The sequence below is a fragment of the Eleutherodactylus coqui genome, chromosome 13 (genome assembly GCF_035609145.1).
Source record: "Eleutherodactylus coqui strain aEleCoq1 chromosome 13, aEleCoq1.hap1, whole genome shotgun sequence".
Taxonomy (NCBI): domain Eukaryota; kingdom Metazoa; phylum Chordata; class Amphibia; order Anura; family Eleutherodactylidae; genus Eleutherodactylus; species Eleutherodactylus coqui.
In genome coordinates, this window is record NC_089849.1 from 83,002,622 (window position 1) to 83,023,563 (window position 20,942).

Sequence of the window (20,942 nt, forward strand, 5' to 3'; positions counted from 1 at the left end):
GGGGTGCACAAGGAAATCCGTAGAACCACAGATCCCAGACACACAACCTTAACAGAGTCAAATAAAAAAAAAAAAACAATGTGAATGGCCTCCAGAGGTCCTAAATGACGTCATGAGGGTCCTAGATGGTAAAAAAAATAGTTACGAAACTAAGTTTAAAAAAATTACAGAATAAAATAAAAATCTATACAAAAAAAAAGAAAATGACCCAAAGCTGACGCCGTATGCTCCCTGTAATCCAAAACTATACATATTATATATCAAATTATCTGAAAAAAAATGAGGAACCCGTTACTATACTTTCTTTTAGTGTGGATTTACTAATTTAAAAAAATAACTATAAATGTTAAATCATTTTTTATTACCTTTTTACCCCCAATAAACTAAAAACACGGGGTAAAAAAGTCAATGAAGAAAGATATAAAAATATAGCCCTAGATGTCATGGGGAAAAAAACACAGCAAAATTAATTTTGGCAGCTGAAGGAAAAAAAATAGGGGAGTAAAACCACCACCTGGGTAAAATCCCTAAAAAGTGTCTGGTCCTTAAGGTACAAAACAGCCTGGTCCTTAAGGGGTTAAACAGTTAAGGGGAAATATTCTAGAATCAATCTATTACTTGTTTATGGGGACATTAATCCCCTACGGATGTCAGTGGTGTGTATAGACTTCCTCATGACAATGGGCTGGGTTGGACACACAGTGAGGAAATACCGCCTGCTCTTCCTGTCTCAGTATGTCTGACGTATGTGAGTCATCCCACCAAAATGTTAAGTTTCGGTTTCCCTGTAAGTGAGAAGAGACTCTTCAGAAGGAATACCGGCAGACGCAGCATCGTGGACCGTAGTGAAGGTAAGGCAAACTGCAAGAGACATAAGAAGCAGCTTCTAGGGGCAAAAACTGTCTTCGGTGACTTGCTAAAAGTATTTAGATAAAAGTTCCACTTCGATCTACATATCCTTTTTCCCAGCAAGCATTGCCTGGCTTACAAGACCACCTATGCAGCTCTGGCGGTCTCCGAGAGAAGAATGCAAGTTGTGCCTAGCTTCAGAAATGTCAGCTTTTGTTTTAGAATTGTAGGATATTCTACTAAAAGACATATGATCACATGCAGAGATACCAGGTCGATTAGGGGTTTGCAGATTGCTATATCCAGCCACTTTAATATGGGCTTGTGTCATATATAGGAATGGTGGAATATGTTTGTATTGTGCATCAAAAGAGCAATATTATATATATAATATTTCAATATCCTAAATATGCTTCTGGTATTCTTTATGAGGTGTAACTGGTAATTGATCACCACGGACAGACGTGATACCGAAGCCAAACCCATGGAGACAGAGGAGTCACAGGGGAACATACAGGATAATGTAAGTAGTGGCTTCTGTTGGCAGAAAAATACATTCTTTTAATGTGATTTTAGTGAGACCAAGTGCTTAATGTTATATAATGTACAGTATATAATGTCACCTTGTTATGTAGAAATTCGATTGCCAAAGGTACTTGGATACCCCTATTTAATTATTACAGGGCTTTTCCGGGGCACCTCAGGATAAGTCTTCAATAGTTGATCAACAGGGGTCTAGGCTTGGGATCCCCACCGATCAGCTGATTGAAATGACATTGGCACTCAGTGAGCACCACTTTCACTTTAGTCCATACCAGCCACAGTGCTGTACATTGTATAGCGGCTATGCCTAGTATTGCAACTCAGTCCCATTCACCAATGAACATGACATCACATGCCTGAGATGAGGCGGTAGCACTCACCTGAGCACTGCAACCTCTTCAATCAACTGATCCCGAGCAGCAGACCCCCACGATCAACTATTAATGTCCTTTCCTGAGCATAGATCATCAATAATTTACTTCCAGAAAGCCCTTTAAGTTCAGGTGCATAAAATCAAGCACAGGGCCCGGCAATCCAAGAAGAGCGCTCACTGAGTAGCACAGCGCCGCTGATCACTTCTGCATCACCTGACCACGGCGTTAGGGCTTTTCTGCCTGTTTCATTTCTGGAGCAGAAAAATAGAATTAAAATGGAAGAAAAACTATTCCGTTTTTTCCCCAGGTGATTTCAAAGAGTTTAAAAGAAAAAGGGAATGCTTACAGATCCGTTAGGTTTTCTTTTTATTAACGGTAACAACTCTCCCCTCCGGTCCCAGGACAGAATTTTGTCCCAAAACTGGAGGATCATATTTAGGGTAGTTTCACACGGGCGAGGGCGATATCAACCGTTAATCACAGCCCGATAACGCTTCTCTACCCATGTGAAAGCCCTGTGGATATAAGGTGTTTTCATGTGAAAACAGCCTTGCATCACTGTGGGGTTGAAGGGAACCCTTCGCCATGGCTATCACAGAGGATTGCGGAGTTCTCCCATTGCTGTCAAAGAGACCGGCGCTACCGCTGCCAGCCCCGTTGAAAACAATGGACGATATCGCTGTGATGTGCTTCCTACATAGCATCGAGGTACCATGTAGGAAAACATCGCTGATGTGCGTGACCCCACTCAAATGAATGGGGTTCATATTTGTGCGTCTGGCAGCGCATAAATCTCGCATGATTTTCTCGGCTGTGTGAATCCGGCCTAACTGTGGGTCGTATGCAAGCAGGAAGCTACGTCACAAGCAAATGAACTTTCGATTCCTGGACCCAAACACCTCAAACATTAATTTGTCTGTGAAGAGAACCTTCTTCCATTGACTAGTGGCCCAGCTCCTGTGCTTGTTAGCCCACAATAGCCATTTCATTTTATAAATGGGCGGAACTAACATTTTCTTGCTGAAACACACCCCTTCATGCCACTGGCTATAAGGCGGTATTTGACAGTTAACTCTTTCCAATCCACTGTCTGATGTCTTCAGACATTCTGATTGAAGGCTCTACAGCTCCGATGTCAGAAGACGTCTGGCAAGACATTCTTACTGTATATTACTGGCCGCTCTGTTGTTGGGGGGCCTCTCCAGCATGTCCCATACCACAGTACTGGCTCTAGCCAGCAGATGGCGCCATTGTATAATGACAGAAAAAGAAAACCCCCTAGGAAACCCTGAATCCAAAATTGGATTGCAAAGGGTTAAGAGTGACATATTTTTTCCCTCATTTTCATCAGAGCAGCACATTTCGTCAGTTCCGAACTGTTTTGAATCTGTCTCATTTTGAACACACTCTGATAAATTTGTCCTCCTGTTTTTGGTCACACAATGTTGTCCAGGGGGTAGTCGATTACATGCATTCTTCTTTTCGGCATATCTCTTGGGGGTACACCACGCACCACCAACAAAATCCTTCTCCAGGTTAGCAGGTTGGGTTCTCAGCTGTCACAGTCGAGGACCCTGAGGAGAAGGCAGAAGCAGGTTTTAACTACATTTTTAGGCTACATAGCACTCAGTGATGCTCCAGTTACAGTGGAACTTTTCACAGTTAAAGTGAAATAAAAAAAAAAATACAGTGTGAATGTCCCCCAGATGTCTTGTATGCCATCATGGCAGTCATAGATGGTAAAAAAATTAGTTACAAAAATAAGTTTAAAAAAATTACAGAATGACAGAAATAACAGAAAAAAAGAAAACGACCCACCGCCGCCGCTAACATAAGCCGTCACCATATCTGCCCTGTAATCCCAGACTACAAATTATATATAAAAATGTCTGAAACAAAATGGCGCACTCATTCCTGCACTTTATTTTAATGTAAATATAACAATTAAAAATAAAAACTCTAAATGTAAGATTTGTTTTTTTTATTTTACACATTACCCCTAATAAAATGAAAGAATAGGAAAAAAAATCTGTGAAAAAAGGTATTAAAAATAGCCCTATATGTGAGAACAAGAAAAAACCCAGCAAAAATACATTTGGTAGGCCAGAAAAAAAGGGCATAAAACCACCACATGGGTAAAATATCTTTACAGATAAACTAATGAATCTAGGGGTATATTGAAATATATATGCAAATCATGGGTGAAGAAAGTTGGGGGCACTGTATACATTTGATAGTGATGTGGGTTTTTGGACTATATGTCAGCGTCTCATACAGTATAAGACCGTATGTTCTATATGTGACTCTCTGCCTTTGGTTTTCATTATAGCAGAATAATAATCTGGAGGCTGAAGAGATGATGCAGAGGAAGAGGTAAGCTTTCTGTACAATCAGGGGGGCTGGCAGGATTTGCTCTGGGAGATTGGTGCCAGTGGGGTGCCAATAAGCCACTCGCTCTTTATAAGGGGATTTAGATACAAGGCTAGGACAGCAAACTGAACTAAGCTCCAAGTGAAGGAAATCCTAGCTGTGACTGTTATGAAGATGGCAATCATTTATGTTGATTTTACCTACTCAGCAATTTCTGAATGCCAAGCCTACTTAAAGGGCTTTTATCATTAGAACAAAACCTTGTTACAGAGTTGGGTTCTGTGTAAAATAAAAACTAAGAGTATACTCACCTCTCCTGGACCCCCGCGATGCAGCTATCAGCCATGCCGTAGGATCACTACTTCCCGAAGTGATGTGATGCGGTTTTGACAAAAAAAACGCCTCATATCCGCGGGGGAATTGCATGTCGGCTAGTACGATACAGGGCCGTGATTCATGGCCCATGTGATTCGCACTCGCCCATGTGAAGTTAGCCTTAAGCTTAATTCTTTGGGAGTTTATCTACTTACGTGCTACTAGGTAACTCAAGCAGAGAACACTCGTAGTTAACGGAAGACCAAGCTAACACAAAAAAGGGGATCCATTGATAAGTGGTATCCACTAGAGAAAACTGATCCATGCATTGAAATCACTACTAGAGATTTTAATAGTTCACTGTCATAGTAACATAGTATGTAAGGCCAAATGAAAACAATGTCCATCTAGTCCAGCCTGTTTATCCTCCTATGTTGTTGATCCAGAGGAAGGCAAAAACCCCAAGAGCAGGAGCCAATTAGCCCATTTGGGGGAAAATTCCTTCCCAACTCTCTAATGGCAATCAGACTAATCCCTGGATCAACCCCTAATAGTTCCTACCTGCCTGTATACCCAGATTAACAATTAACCTAAGATTTATATCCCGTAATATCCTCCCCCCCTAGAAAGACATCAAGTTCCCTTTTAAACTCCTCTATGGATTTTGCCATCACCACGTCCTCAGGCAGAGAGTTCCACAGTCTCACTGCTCTTACAGTAAAGAACCCTTTTCTGTGCTGGCGATGAAACCTGCTTTCTTCTAGACATAGCGGATGCCCTCTTGTTACCGTCATGGTCCTGGGTGTAAACAGATCACAGGAGAGATCCTTGTATTGTCCCCTCATGTATTTATACATAGTTATTTGATCACCTCTTAGCCGTCTTTTTTCCAGGGTAAATAGTCCCAATTTGGATAGCCTCTCTGGGTATTCCAGTCCCTTCATTCCATGTATTAGTTTAGTTGCTCTTCTTTGAACCCCCCCAGCACTGTAACATCTTTCCTGAGCACCGGTGACCAGAACTGTACGCAGTATTCCATGTGGGGCCTGACAAGTGCCTTATATAGTGTGAGGATAATGTCCTCGTCCTTCGCCCCTATACCTCTTTTAATGCACCCCAAGACTTTATTAGCTTTTGCAGCAGCTGACTGGCATTGGGTACTCTAGTTTAATCTACAATCCACTAATACCCCCAGGTCCTTTTCCATATCCCTTTTCCCTAGCAGTACCCTATTCATTGTATATTGGTGACATCTGTTTCTCCTGTCCATGTGCATAACCTTACATTTATCAACATTGATCTTCATTTGTCATTTTTCTGCCCAAGCCCCCAGCTTATCTAGGTCCATTTGTAGCCACACATTGTCCTCTTTTGTATGATCTGCAAAGATTGGTATTTTTCTGTGCAGCCCCTCTATCAGGTCATTGATAAATATATTAAACAGAATGTGGCCCAATACTGAACCCTGTGGCACCCCGCTAGCGACGGTGGCCCAATCAGAGTACGAACCATTTAATACCACCCTCTGTTTTCTATCTCTGAGCCAATTCTTTACCTATATACACACGTTTTCACCCAGACCAAGCTGTCTCATTTTATATATCAGCCTATTATGCGGCACGGTGTCAAATGCTTTAGAGAAGTCCAGATATATGAGATCAATAGACTCTCCCAGGTCCAGCCTAGAGCTTACTCCATCGTAGAAGCTGATTAGATTGGTCTGACACGATCGACCCTTCATGAATCCATGCTGGTAAGGAGTTATTCCGTTGTTCTCCTTGAGGTATTTTTCGATGGCGTCTCTCAGAAACCCCTCAAATATTTTTCCAGTTACTGAAGTGAAGCTTACCAGCCTGTAGTTACCAGGCTCACTTTTGGACCCCTTTTTGTAAATTGGAACCACGTTGGCAATGCCCCAATCCAGTGGTACAACCCCGGTCTTGATAGTATCCATAAATATTAGATATAGCAGCCTAGCTATCACATCACTTAGTTCCCTTAGAACCCTTGGGTGTATTCCATTTGGGCCTAGCGATTTATCGATTTTAATCTTCTTTAACTGGTTCCGCACTTCCTCCTGCGTTAGGTATGAGATATTTTGTGAGGGGTTCATTTTGGTCCCCTGCATCTCATGTAACATTTCCTTTTCGTTCGTGAATACGCTTAAAAAGAAACTATTTAATAGGTTTGCCTTTAGAGATGAGCGAGTATACTCGCTAAAGGAAATCGCTCGAGCGAGCATTGCCTTTAGCGAGTACCTGCCCGCTCGAGACTGAAGGTTCAGGTGCCGGCGGCGGGCAGGGAGCTGCGGGGGAGAGCCGGGAGGAACGGAGGGGAGATCTCTCTCTCCCCCCGCTCCCTCCAGCTGACTGTCGCTACTCACCGCTCCCCCGCGCCGGCACCTGAACCTTCAGTCTCAAGCGGGCAGGTACTCGCTAAAGGCAATGCTCGCTCGAGCAATTGCCTTTAGCGAGTATACTCGCTCATCTCTATTTGCCTTCTCTCCATCATCTTCAATGATTTCTCCTGCATTATTTGTTAAAGGGCCAGTGCTCTCGGTGCAAATCCTTTTGCTGTTAATCTAGTTAAAAAATAGTTTCGGGTTGTTTTTGCTCTCTTTGGTGATCAGTCTTTCTGCCTCCTTCTTAGCAATTTTGATCTTATCTTTGCATATTTAGTTTTTTTCCCTGTACGATTTTAGCGCTTCTTCACTACCTTCTTGCTTTAGTAGTTTGAATGCTTTCTTTTTTTCATTTATTGCCCCTCTTACCGTCTTGTCGAGCCACATTGGTTTCCTTTTACTTGAAGTTTTTTTATTTTTAAAGGGAATGAACTGTTCACATGAAGTGATTAGGATCCTTTTGAACTTTTCCCATTTGTCATCCGTACTGGCATTTTTGAGGATGTAGTCCCAATTAATGTTACCGATAGTAGTTCTAAGCTGATCAAATTTTGCTTTACTAAAGTTTAGTTTCTTTGTCGCTCCCTGATAAGGCTTCTTATTGAATGACAGCTGGAAGTTGATTATATTGTGGTCACTGTTCCCCAAGTGCCCCTCAACCTGTACCCCCTTTATTTGGTCCGGTTTGTTAGTTAGTATTAAGTCCAGAATTGTCCTCCCTCTCGTTGGTTCCCACACAAGTTGGGTAAGGTAGTTATCTTTAATTGTTCTCAAGAATTTATCACCCCTATGCAGGTTTCGTTTTCCCATATTATATCCGGATAATTAAAGTCCCCCATGATAATTACTTTGTTGCGGTTTAACACCTCCTCTATCTGCCTTAATTGTAAGATTTTAGTTTCTTCTGTTGCTTTTGGTAGTCTATAGAAGACCCCTATCAGGATTTTGTTATTTTTTTTCTCCCAGTATTTCTACCCATAGAGATTCCACATGTTCATCTCCTGCCCCTATATCCTCCCGTAGCTTCGGCATTAAGTAGGATTTAACGTACAGACATACCCCTCCCCCTTTCTGGTTTCCACGGTCTCTTCTGAAGAGGTTGTAACCCTGTAAATTCACCGCCCAATCGCACTTATCATCAAACCATGTTTCCGTTATTCCGACTAGATCATAGTTTTCATCGGTCATTCTCACTTCAAGCTCACCCACTTTACCGATCAGACTTCTTGCATTCGTGGTCATACAATTTATAATTTCTTTTTTGTTCTTTAAGTTCATTTTGTTACTAATGGTACTATTGGCTGATCTGACAGTTCTAACTATACTAACCCCTCCTCCTGTTCCCATTCCCATTGCTTAGACCCAGGTCGCTAGCTATGCTGACTACCCCCTTATTTCTATTTTTGCCCTCCCCCCTAGTCCCTAGTTTAAACACTCCTTCAGCCTTCTAGCCATCTTCTCCCCCAGCACAGCTGCACCCTCCCCATTGAGATGCAGCCCGTCCCTACGGTAGAGCCTATAGCCGACAGCAAAGTCCGCCCAGTTCTCCAGGAACCCAAATCCCTCCTTCTTACACCAACTCCAGAGCCACTTGTTTTCCTCCCTAAGATTCTGCTGCCTTTCTAGTGCAGCTTTAGGTGCAGGTATTATTTCCAAGAAAACTACCCTGGAGGTCTTCGCCCTAAGCTTGGACCCTAAGTCCCTGAAATCATTTTTGAGGGCCCTCCATTGACCTCTAATTTGTTCATTGGTGCCAACGTGCATCATGACCACTGGATCCTCACCAGCCCCTCCCAGTAATCTGTCAATCCGATCCGCACTGTGTTGAACTCAAGCGCCAGGAAGACAACACACCGTTCGACGATCCCGGTCTTTATGGCAGATTGCCCTATCTGTCCCCCCTTAATTGAGTCCCCCACCACTAGGACCTGTCTAGCCTGCCCTGCGCTCCCCATCACACTGGAGCAGTCATCTCCCTGATGTTCAGAGGGCGTGTCGTGCTGCAGCAGTGCTAGCTCTGTAATGGCATCCACCTCATCTGCCAACTTTGCAAACTTGAACAACGATCCACGCCACCATACGAATAGAAATATATAAAGTAACTCACCTGGTGCACAGCGGGGTTCCTGTGAAATGGTCAGGGACACCCCGCCTGCACCTGTGGTCCGGGCGTGCCTGTAAAATGTGCAGAAAATCTCCAGATATCCTTCGGTGAAGAAGGAGAGCCACAGGAAAGAAAACCCCAAAGAAACAAAAAATTTCCTTCAATGGGTTGAATAGAAAGTATTTTAAAGGAAAAAAGCTTCTCTCCGCGCTCCCGCTGTAGATTTTCTTATTTAAAACAGATCCGCTGTCATGGCAGATAGTGTTTTATGTAATAATTTTATTTGAAGACAAAAAAAGAATCAAGAAAAATGCATACAAAAAACACCTCTTGCAGCGAGGGTCATGCAACGCGTTTCGGCGTATTTAAACGCCTTTTTCAAGGATTTGTTTTAAATAAGAAAATCTACAGCGGGAGCACGGAGAGAAGCTTTTTTCCTTTAAAAAACTTTGCAAACTTGTTGGCTTGTGCCAGTTCAGGACTAGCCTCCCTGGTTCTCTTCCCTCTACTCCTCCTTCTTTCTGTCACCCAGCTAGCTGCCTGCTCCCCCTGCTCTTCCGTACTACCATCTGCCCCCGCCGCTGCCCCAGCGAGTGCCTGCTCAGTGAGCACCAAACTCCTTTCCAGGATGTCAATGGCTCTCAGTGTTGCCAGTTGCCCATTTAGATCCAGAATTTGGGCTTCTAAATGTGTGACGTACGTGCATCTTGCGCAACAGTATGCACCCTCGATCGGCTGATCATGGACCGCTTACATTGCAGAAGTAGCACACTGGATGACATTGCCAGGCATGGAGCTCATCCTAATGGGGATCTACAATTAAATTTCGGAGGTATTGAAGATAGACTTGCTCACACTCCGCTCACATGCCGCTGCCTATGCGCAACTGTTCACATCTCACCGCCTATGCGCAACCGCTGACACGCTGCCGCCTATGCGCAACCGCTGACACGCTGCCGCCTATGCGCAACCGCTCACATGCTGCCGCCTATGCGCAACCTGTCAGAGGCCATGTATAGAATTTACTAGCAAGTAGTCAGGGTACGGTCCCGCAGTGCAGTAAGCACAATGCAGCCAAAGTCCTGCCCACTTGTGGCTGCCAATCGTCATAGATTTTACCGATAATGCTGCCCTCTTATCAGCAAAATCTTCCTATTGGCCACCGCTGGTGGGAAGGGCTTTCGCCACGTGGCGATACCGCATCTTGGGACCGTACCTTCTTTTTTTTTTTTTTTTAAGGAATATTTATTGAGCATTTTCATGTAATATAATACAAATAGAGAAAGGAAGAAACATCAGTTGTAGTTCACAAATTTTGGTCATCAGAATTTTCCCCCTCTTTTGCTTCTCCTCCCCCTCTCCTCCAGAGGTACAGAAACCAAAGTTCTCAACCTTGGGAATCATAACATTAGAACAAAAACTCCAAACTTTACGCATGACATGACTGTCAACACAGCAACCACTCAGCATCCTCGTACTTAGTGAGAGGTAGGAGAAGAAAGACCTTCAATTTTCCCTGAAAAAAGGGATTTAGTCAGATACACCTGATGTGGTGTTAGGGCAGTCAACCCATCGACCCCATATCTTGGTAAATTTGGCAGGGCAACCTCGGACAATATATGTCAATTTGTATAAAGGAATGACCCCATTCACTTCACACTGCCAGGCAGCTCTAGTAGGTTTTTTGGGATGTTCTCAGTTGAGCAACACCACTTTATTACATAAGAGAACAGCAGCTTGTGTAGAGCATATGTTGTCTCATGTTGTCTCCACAAGGCCAAAGAGACTAATTTTAGGATGCATAATACATGGGGCCCCTAAACTCAAGATTATACCCCCAATAGGTCTCCATGACATGGCATTCACAAAATATAGGCATAATTGTGCCCACACTCCTCAAGCATCTTGGACAGTCTGCATTGGGAATTAGGCCCATGGTACACAGACGGGTGGCAGTAACTTAGATTCTTTGGAGAAACTTAACTTGAATCAGTCTGTCCGTTGTACTGATCAAGGGCGGCCCCGAAATGGTCAAGGGATCACCTCGGTCATCCGAGTCCAGGTCTGGTATATCTAAGTCCCATTTTCCCAGAATCCCATCTCTCAGTTGCCTATAAAAGCAAGAGAGTGACTTTAAAGTGTTGGCCATCAGTGCCAACCCCTCTAACTGGGTCAGAGCAAGGGGGATGTTCAGGCCCCCAAATTGGGCTGCAAGAATTTAACAGAGTTGAAAATATCTAAAAAGGGAGTTATTAGGAAGACTGATCATATTTATGGTTGTGAAAAGGTGTTAAGAACACCATTTTCTACAACATCTGAGAGGGTAGTTATTGCATGGTGTAGTGGCCCGAAGTGCATATATCTGGCCCCTCCATAATTGTCTTGTCATGTCTTCAGTGTGGATGCTCTGTGCAAATTGTCTAGTCACTAGTTATGTGCATTGCACAGCTGCAGCATGGAAGATGTTAATGTCTATGAATGTCTGGGATATGTCTGGAAATGTAACCGTTTTTGTGTATCCAATGTTGTCACGTGAGTATGAAAGATATATGTGAATAGTTAGTTAGTTATCTCGCTTGGACAACGAGGGTCCATAGCGCCGATCTAGAATGACCACGACCAAGAGCATTGTTCCATTCGGTGTTGATGTCGGAGGAGGTACTGTTGCCTATCTGTTGCACCCACGAGTGCCGCAGATTACCAGGGGGACTCCGCCATCCGGCAGGGGGTTGTTTCTCAATTTTCTTAGCAATTACTGCGGTTAGAGCACCGTGGGCTGGAACAGCTTCTGACAAGCGTGCAACATGACCAAAAAGTGCAAGTCATCTCCTTGTTATTGTTTTTGTGATTGACTCAAGCCCTGTGCAAGCCTGTATCTCGCTGTTTCTGATGAAGTCAAACCAACGGACACGGAGAATCTGGCATTGGCATCGCATGTGAAAGGACTCCACATGCTCAGTGGTTTGTGACAGCAAGGTCCAAATCTCCAAGCCGTACAATAATATTGGCATAATGCAGGTCTGGTAGAATCGAATCTTGGTCTTGAGTGTTATGTTCTGCCTCTGCCAGAGTTTATCAAGGGACCTCATCCCCGAGGCTGCCAGTGCTATTCTCCACAGGATGTCCTGAAGCGCCCTCCCATCTGTGTGCTGAATGCTTCTGAGGTACACAAACTCACTGACAGCATCGACTCTCTGGCCGTGTACGTCTAGGTATGGAGGGATTGCGCTGACTCCTAGATTCTGCAGCTTGGTTTTTTTGCCAGGAGATGTGAAGCCCAAGACAGGATGCCTCAAAATCCAACTGTTCCAATGAGTGTCTTAGATTATTAGATGTGACATCCAAGAATGCAACATCATCGGCGTAGTCCAGGTCGGTGATGTGGTACTCTGGAAGAGTGACCCTATTTCATTGGACAATGTGCTGAAGAATCCAGTCCATGGCCCTGCAGAAGCGTGCAGGAGCCAAGACGCAACCTTGTCGAACACCAGACGAGGTCTCAAAACTAGCAGAGGTTGAACCGTTGATATGGACTTTAGCGGATGTGCCCTGATGCATGTCTTTTAGTAGGTTTCGAAGGGATGTGGGGACGCCAAGGCCACGCAGGCCTGTACAGTATGTTTGCACATATTTGAGATATTAGTTGAAAATGTGAAAAAATAAGAATTTTTTCAAAATTTTCCCAGTTTTGGCACTTTTAATAAATATACACAAATTCTATTGGTCTATTTTTATCACCAAAATGAAGTACAATATGTGGCGAAAAAAAAGGTTGCGTGACTTTGTAGCGACAGAAATTTGTAATATCGTCGTGAGAAAACGCAGCAATATCGCACAGAGTACCGATACGATATTTCTCCGATTTTCTCGCGGCAATATCGCTGTCGCCTGTGTGAAAGACGCCTTAAAGTTTTATATTGAATTGGATGATTCATATGCACAATACACATATCCCAAAATGCTATGGATACAAGGCAGAGATCCCATTACTGTAATCTACAATGTGGATTGTCTTCTACAGAAAACGCGAAGTGAATCAAGAAAAGCAAAGAGAAAACATTGTGAAAAGTGGAAACGTCTTCATTGTCACTTTTATGAATCTACTCCAAAAAACACAAGACCGTAAGGAAGTCGCGTGTCACTACATGGAACGGGTATGTGTCTACTGATTAAATGGATTTTGGGAAACATAGACTGGAGATGAGCGAGCATGCTCGTTCGAGCATTAGCATACTTGAAAGTACTTGTTACTCGAGCGAGCACCAAGCGGTGCTCTAGAAAATTTCCCGAGCACCTCCCCACATGTTTTCCATGGAGCCGCCGGCAGCAGCCGCTGCTCCATTGAAAACAATGCAGAGCATGGGTCACCTTAAAAAATGCTCGAGTCTGCCATTGCTTTAATGGGGTTCGTTACTCAAAACGAGCTCTTGAGTATTAGAAAAAGCTCAACTCGAGTAACGAGCACCCAAGCACTTTGGTGCTCGCTCATCTCTATATTTAACCCGCTACCTCCCTATTCCCGAACCATCTTTCATGTTTTGTTGTCGTTTTTTCATCCTGCCTTCCAAAAGCTATAACTTTACTATTTTTGTTGACATGGCTGTATAAAAACTTGTTTTTTTTTTGTGGGACAAGTTGTATTTTGTAATAGTACCATTTAGTGTGCAGTATAAGGGACTGGAAAAAAATGTTTTTGAAAAATGTTTAAGTTGGGTGAAACGCAACTGTGCCATTTTTCTTAAATTTAGTTTTTATGACATTCACGGTTCTTCTTAACATTATTCTGTGGATCAGTACAATTACAGTGATACCAAATTTCTACAGCTATAGTTTCCTACTTTTAAAAAATGTAAAATTATTTTATGTTAAAAGAAAACTACTTGTTTTGAGGTAGATACAACTTTTTATTTCAATTTTTGCAATTCTGGCATCTTTTTTGTTTTGTTTTATGGTTTTCACCAGGAAAAAGGGATGTTTTGTGAAATTCTTAAAATATTTTTAAACATTTTATTTTCAGTTTTGTTAGGTGTGTTTTTTTTTAGCCCTATTAGGGGATTAGATGATGCGATCTTCTGGTTACTCCTATAATACACTACAGTACTTTTGTATTGCAGTGCATTATGCCTGTCATGCATCCTGCGTACAAAGATAGCAGACCTACCGAGCCGCCAACAACGTTACAGTGTCTCTCTGAAACCCCTCATTTTAAAAGCAGCAGGATAAGAGTAACACCTGATATGTGCACTCAGCTCCTGATCCTGTGTCATCACTATGTGTACATGAAAGGTGGGAACCACTGCACTGTACATGGATTAATATGACTGGTCACCATGTAGGATTATATTTATATATTACCCCAGCGGGATTTATAGTGAGAATGCAAGTCTGCGAGAGTCACTATATGCCACTTGTTGTTAGGGCTCTGAGTGTGGACCCACTGTGCCAACCAACCAAACCTGGCTTTTAGACCAGACCTGGTATGGCTGGCAGCTGACCCCAGAGGTCAGAGGTACCGAAGCAGAGACTAAGATGGGTAACTTGCCCTTAGCTAAGCTGGAAGATGGGGAAGACCCCTGCCTATGTGGAGCGATCATCTTGATAAGAACGGCCCAGTGCTGGAATTTTGGGGCTGACTATCCCGGACAGGACATAGTGACAATGAACTGAACATAGGGCACATAGAACACAGAACAGAACTGACTTACCAAGGAGATGGGAATGAGTCAAAGACTGGGAGCAAATGGACAGATGCACACAGGCAGAAGTAGAAAGCAAAGAGCGTACAGGATAAACTGATACAGATACACAGAAAAAAAAGTTCAGAGACTTGTGACCTAGATATACTATATTTCTGGAGCAAACACACATCAATACTCAGGCAAGGAAGGAGGGTCCCCAGCTCACTTAAATAGGAGGATAAGTGCTATTCAAGCAGAAGCTGGGCTGTAAGCACTAAGAGGGGTTAACTTCTTCATTGCTGGTAGAAAATAGGATAAAGAGTACATTCAAACAGAAGTAGCAGCGCGATGCTTGTGTCTGCCCGGAATAGCAAGAGGGCGACAGACACAGGTAGCAGACCTAATACTTGTACTTCTCTCTCAACAGGTTCTGCATTCCATCTTCTTTTTTGGACATATTAACCGCCCACCAATCTCACCAGCTGAATTTATTCCTGAACAACAGATGAAACAATTTAAAACCATTTTCCCAAAGCCTTTCAGAGAGTACAACACCCATCTTCCTTGTTACACCCCATTCTCCGTCCTCCTGGAATACGTAAGTTGTACTTGTTTCACTGCTATATTCTTACATGCTCATTTTACAGAATGATAACCTCTGCAGAACAAAAAACTATTCCATTAATGTATATAAGGAGTTCATAGTGAACAGCACAAAGAATCAGAGGGTCTTTCTGACTAAAGTAGTAAGATCTTGAGCTTCCCTTTAAAGGCTCTGTCTACCATGACAACCATTATATTATTTTAACCAATGTTTCTAAATAAAAAGAAGCAACTTTGCAAATTATCTCCTACAGACCTCTTCATCTTTACAGTTAAGGCCCATTTAGACACGAGAATCGCTCAAAAATTGCTCAAAGCCGTCTTTTGAGCAATTTCATCTAAATGCAGGGACATCGTGCAGTTTAGGTGCACGTGTCGCTGATCACTGAATTCTAGCTTGCTAGAATTGAGTGATCAGCTGTTACCCTGTTTCCCTGAAAATAAGATCTACCCTAAAATAAGCCCTAGGATAATTTTTCAGGATTTTTGAGGATGCAGAATGATTTTTCAGTGTTTTTGAGGATGTTTGAAGTATAAACCCTACTCCAAAATTGAGTCCTAGTTAAAGTTAATAAAAAAAAGACAATATAAATAGTGTCCAGGCAACTATACATGTAAAAAAGTAAAAATTTTAGAGCAATAATTAATATAAGATGCTGTCTTATTTTCGGGGAAACAGGGTATCAATGGAGCAGGCTGTTATCAGCTGGTTGAGCTGATAAGATTCTCTGTGCCTGTGTCCTGCAGTCATTTCCCAGCAGGGACACTAGCAGTCAGCACTGCGAAGAATACATCTGTTTGCTTATGCAAAACAGCTGTATTGTTCTATTAGTGGCCTAGGCTGTGTCCCACTCTGCCTGCATAGCTCTATAGCAGCTAATTAGCTACTATAAAGTATGCAAAGATGATCGCTCAACTCTGTAACTAAAACTATCGTTTGAGTGAGTTTTGAGCGATTGTCTTTAAGTGTAAATGGAGTCTTACAGTCATACTCCTTTCCTTTTGTCCTGTACTTGTTGCTATCCTCGTGAAGGTGTGTTATCCAGAGGTTTAGGACAAGAGTACACTTTACTGCAGGTTAGCTCTACATAGAAGCTGTATACACGAATGGTAGGAGATGTCAAGAATTTTTGCAAAGTTGGTCCATTTTTAATTTCCGATGCATTAAAACAATAAGAATTGGTTGCAACTTTGGTCATAGCCTTTAATATGAATCTCCCAACATCAATTTTCAATTTTCCATATAACCTATAAGCACACTGACCGCGCATTCACCCGCTGCCTATGTGCATTCTCTTTTCAAATTTGCAATCCTGCAAATTGGTTACTTTTTTTTGCGCTGAGGTTAAAGTGGGTGGTATTGTTTCAGCCCCCATGTGACCATCCATTCTGCTATGCCAAACCACATTTCTCAGTTGCACCATGTTCCCTCCTGTTTTTTAAATGTGTACTTTCATAAGTACATCAGAGCTAGTTGGCAAACTGTGTACATAGAGAACAGAACTCAAAAACAACTTTCTCTATGGGAAACCTAAATCCGACCATAGCAGAGTGATCTAGGGAAAGGATAGCTCATGCAAAGGAGAAATAGGAACATTGTACATGGACTGTGGATGCTCCGGTGCAGTTTCAGGTCCAGCTCATACAAATGAAGACAATACAAAAGATACGCAATAGCATTACATTCATAGACTTTTTAATAAGATTTAATTGCTAAATTTATTTATACTGCATGAATAATTTAACAGTGAAAGTAATGCTAAATAATTTTAGGTTTTATAAGACGCACCTTGTGGGGGGGGGGGGGGGGGACATTCAAGTGAGATAGGCTGAGCTGTAATACCACCCTCAAGCCGGGGACAAATGTAGCTCTTTCTGGAAGAGAGCAGTTCTTTCCTTCTACTGTCATAAAATCCTTTAAACTTAATTTAGACTAAGCACTGCATACAAAGGCGTAACTTGAAGCTCCTGGGCCCTAATGCAAAACCTGTAACAGGGCCCCTAACTATAATGCTTTATTCATAGTACTGGGCTCCCTATATGGAGAAGAGGGGCCTTATGGACCCCCTAAGGTTCCTGGGCCCGGGTGCAACGACATCCCCTGCATCCTCTATAGTTACGCCCCTGACTGCATATGTATGGTGTCCCAGGCTTTAAACGATGCCATTGTAACCTTGTACGACACAGGTTTAAAGCTTCACATCCTGCAATCTAGCAGAAGCAGGTTGGGTCTTCGGCTGTCAGAGACAACCAGGGATCCCATGGAGAAGACAGAATAGCGCTGATTGAACGTTATGTATGGAATAGGGGAAAAAAAGTGCAGTTTGCACTATTGGACCTTGCGATTAGGTGATTGCCGGCGACCCTTGGCATGGGGAATAAAACATGAATATATTAAAAAAGAACAACTGCCCACGCCAATCTAAACCATCGCCATAGATGCCCTGTAATCCAAGACTGAATAAATTATATATTAAAACAACCAAAAGAAAAACTGAAACCCATTCCTAGACTTTATTTTCGCATTAATTTACTCATTTTAAAAATAAAGAACTATAAATTAAAACAGGAATATATATTTTTTACTTGTTGCACATATTACCCTTAATGAAACAAAGAATGGAAAAAGAAATACTAAAAGGGTATTAAAAAACAGCCCTAAATGTCACAAAAAAACAGCAAACGTTTGGTAGTCCAGAAAGAAAAAACTATTAAATCAGAATGAAATTGCTAAAAAGTGTCTAGTTATTTAGGAGATAATTAATTATAGCAATATAAATACAGCATTTTATAATTAATAGAAAGCTATGCTGACCGTAAGCTATGGTAGAACTCATAGACACCTATCCTCAAGATATTTCCTGGTTCTTGAAGAGACTCTGTCACCTACTTTTAGTCCTATGAGCTAAGCTTAGGGGCAGAACGTAGGTTGCCCCCTGAGTCTGGGATATAAATATTATACTTGCCTCCCCCAGTGTCAGCGCTGAAAGACGCTGTTGAATGCATTGAGTGGCGGTGCTACCGTAGGTAGTTCACGCACTGTAAAATTAAAACAGGTAGACTACTTAGTGTGTCACTTAATGCATTCAGCGGTGACACCGGGGGAACGATAGGGGAGGCAAGTACAATACTTACATCCCCGGACTCAGCAGGTCACCTATGTTCAACCCATTAGCTTAGCTTATAGGACTAAAAGTAGGCGACAGAGTGTATTTAAGTGTTATAAACAGGATCAGTCCACTTTCATTTAAAGGTTTGAAAACATTGAGGAATTCCTATATATTATCCTGTCCCCCAACATGTAAGACATCTTGAAGGCCTCCTTAGCTATACTATCAGCTGTGGATCATTCTAATAAATATTTCTTTCACTTGACTTTTTTTTTTTCTAGATGGTGGGAAGTCTAAATCCAAAAACTCCAGATGTACTCTTGAAAGATCTAGAGACGGACAATAAATCCCTGTTGATTGATGATGAGGAAGGAAACAAATGCGTTGCCAATAGTTTTGCAGCCACTGTGGTCACATACTGCTATGTTAAAAATCCCTGTGCTCAAAAAGTTCTCAAAGAGGCTTATGGATCCTCAATGTCCTGTAAAGGAAAGTACCAAAGAAATGTAATGATTAATATATCTGCGCTGCATGTGTGGGACAGGGCAATATCATATGCAGTTTGCTCTGCGGGTACGAGTCCTCCTATAACATTCCCAGTAGAAGTGCACTGTAAAGCCTATAAACTCAGACCCAAAAGAGAAATCCCTCCATGTACAAAATGCTTCAGCATGTACATTGTACAGTTTAACCCAGAATACAAAGCACTCAACAGGAAGGAGGACTGGCCGTACGGAAACTGCGCTGAAAATGAAGCACTTAGCCGACTGCTTCAGAGTCACGAAGATGTGGGGAGAGAAATATATATCATGGATGAAGATGGTGGGAAACTGATGAACAAAGAGGATATAGAGAATAGGTTTAAACATGTATATGAGGGTGAAATACAAAAGCACCTTAGACGGCGCCTTACATCTCGGAATTTTATGCTTATCCAAGGAGAATGGAACTTATTCACTCCATAATTCTGATGTATCGCATCGGGTGTCTTCTAACACATACAAACCACAAGTTGCTGTGGAAATCTTATGATTTGTCACGATGGGTGTGTTTGACTAGATAAGAGTCTAGCTTGGTCTTTCTCTCTTTCATATTTTCTGTGTCTCTTTTTCATACTCTCTCTCTCATACTGTATGCTAATCAGCAGGGACAGCTCTATAGGTTTGTTTGCAGGAGATAAAACCTCCAGACCCACTGGCTGATGGAGCTACTCCCTGGGACAGAGAGAGCTCAGAAGGAGCTGAGAGGGCTGCAAGCCTGGGGTCAGGTGCACACCAAATTGTAATGCTACAAGTCTGACAGGGAAGGAGCTTTTCAAGTCTGATTTTAAATTTCATCTTCTCTAAGTGCAGACTGCATCTGTCCATAGGCTGTATCTATCCAACTGAGCCTGAAGAAGTGACAAATATTTTTAACAAGTGCCCAAATGCTGCTAAACTGTCACTGGAGTGAACCTCATCAGACCTTCCACAGAACCTAACTGCCAGCTGATGACAAGTCAAAAGGAGGCCTAAGCATCACAGCTCATCCCTGAAGACCTGACGCAACAAATGGTGCACAAAGGGCATCACGAACAGTGGAATCTATAAAGAATAAAGGGGCTCTATAGTCAGCTGTGGATACCATGGACATGGAGAATGGAGGAGATTAACAGACACCAATGTAAAGGGCAAGGGCAGATTACACCTTAGGGTCTGTTCTTTGGATTAAGAGTAGAGATGAGCGAACGTACTTGGTAAGGGCGATTTCGCAATCGAGCACCGCGATTTTCGAGTACTTCACTACTCGGGTGAAAAGTACTCGGGTGCGCCGGGGGGCAAGGGGAGGCGCGGCAGAGCGGAGGGTAGCAGCGGGGAACAGGGGGGAGCCCTCTCTCTCTCCCTCTACCCCCCACTCCCCTCTGCAACCCCCCGCTCACCCACAGCGCACCCGAGTACTTTTCACCCAAGTAGTGAAGTACTCGAAAATCGCGGTGCTCGATTGCGAAATCGCCCTTACCGAGTACGTTCGCTCATCTCTAATTAAGAGGGAAAGTAGTAAGCGCACAATAATTCCCCTGCTTCCCTGCAACAGAGACCCTGTGGGTTTAGGGTCTAAAGGAGATCAAAAGAATGAAGACTTCTACAGAAAAAGATACATTTGTTTTCAACATGTAACGATTTTTGTTTTTTATTTCTCCCTCGAGCCCAGATTTGATAAGATTGCTATTATGTTGATCGCAAATGACAATATATGGAACAGTGTAATACATGTGATGTACCTTTGTTTATGGAAAATATGGAACATTTAGAAGAGACATTTAGAAGTTATTATATGAAGAGGTAGATTCAAACCTAAATCGGATGTTGATTTTATGTATTTTAATCACATTATGGAATTATTTTCCCCAAAATGATTCCTTTTAGTTAGAATAACTACAAATAGGCCAGGTTGGGTTGTGGTGAAAATGTAATTGGTTATTTGTAACTTTCCATCTTGTATTCGAACAGCCCTAAATGTTTGATGTATAAATTATGAGGATTGTATAACTTAGTCTTATAGACTTGTTGGAGCTGTGTTAATATCTGGACATAGTATCAACATTGTCTAAAGAGT

The 20,942-nt window shown here is 42.5% G+C and overlaps 1 protein-coding gene across 1 annotated transcript; it reads left to right on the forward strand.

Moving 5' to 3' along the window:
- Positions 1-749: 749 nt before the first annotated feature.
- On the forward strand, positions 750-20,114 carry LOC136587908 (uncharacterized). The gene is made up of 6 exons (XM_066586725.1): positions 750-851; positions 1,282-1,372; positions 4,096-4,139; positions 12,978-13,110; positions 15,062-15,232; positions 18,629-20,114. The coding sequence occupies exons 2-6, from the start codon at positions 1,334-1,336 to the stop codon at positions 19,310-19,312; spliced, it is 1,071 nt and encodes a 356-aa protein (XP_066442822.1). The 5' UTR covers positions 750-851; positions 1,282-1,333; the 3' UTR covers positions 19,313-20,114.
- Positions 20,115-20,942: the final 828 nt, after the last annotated feature.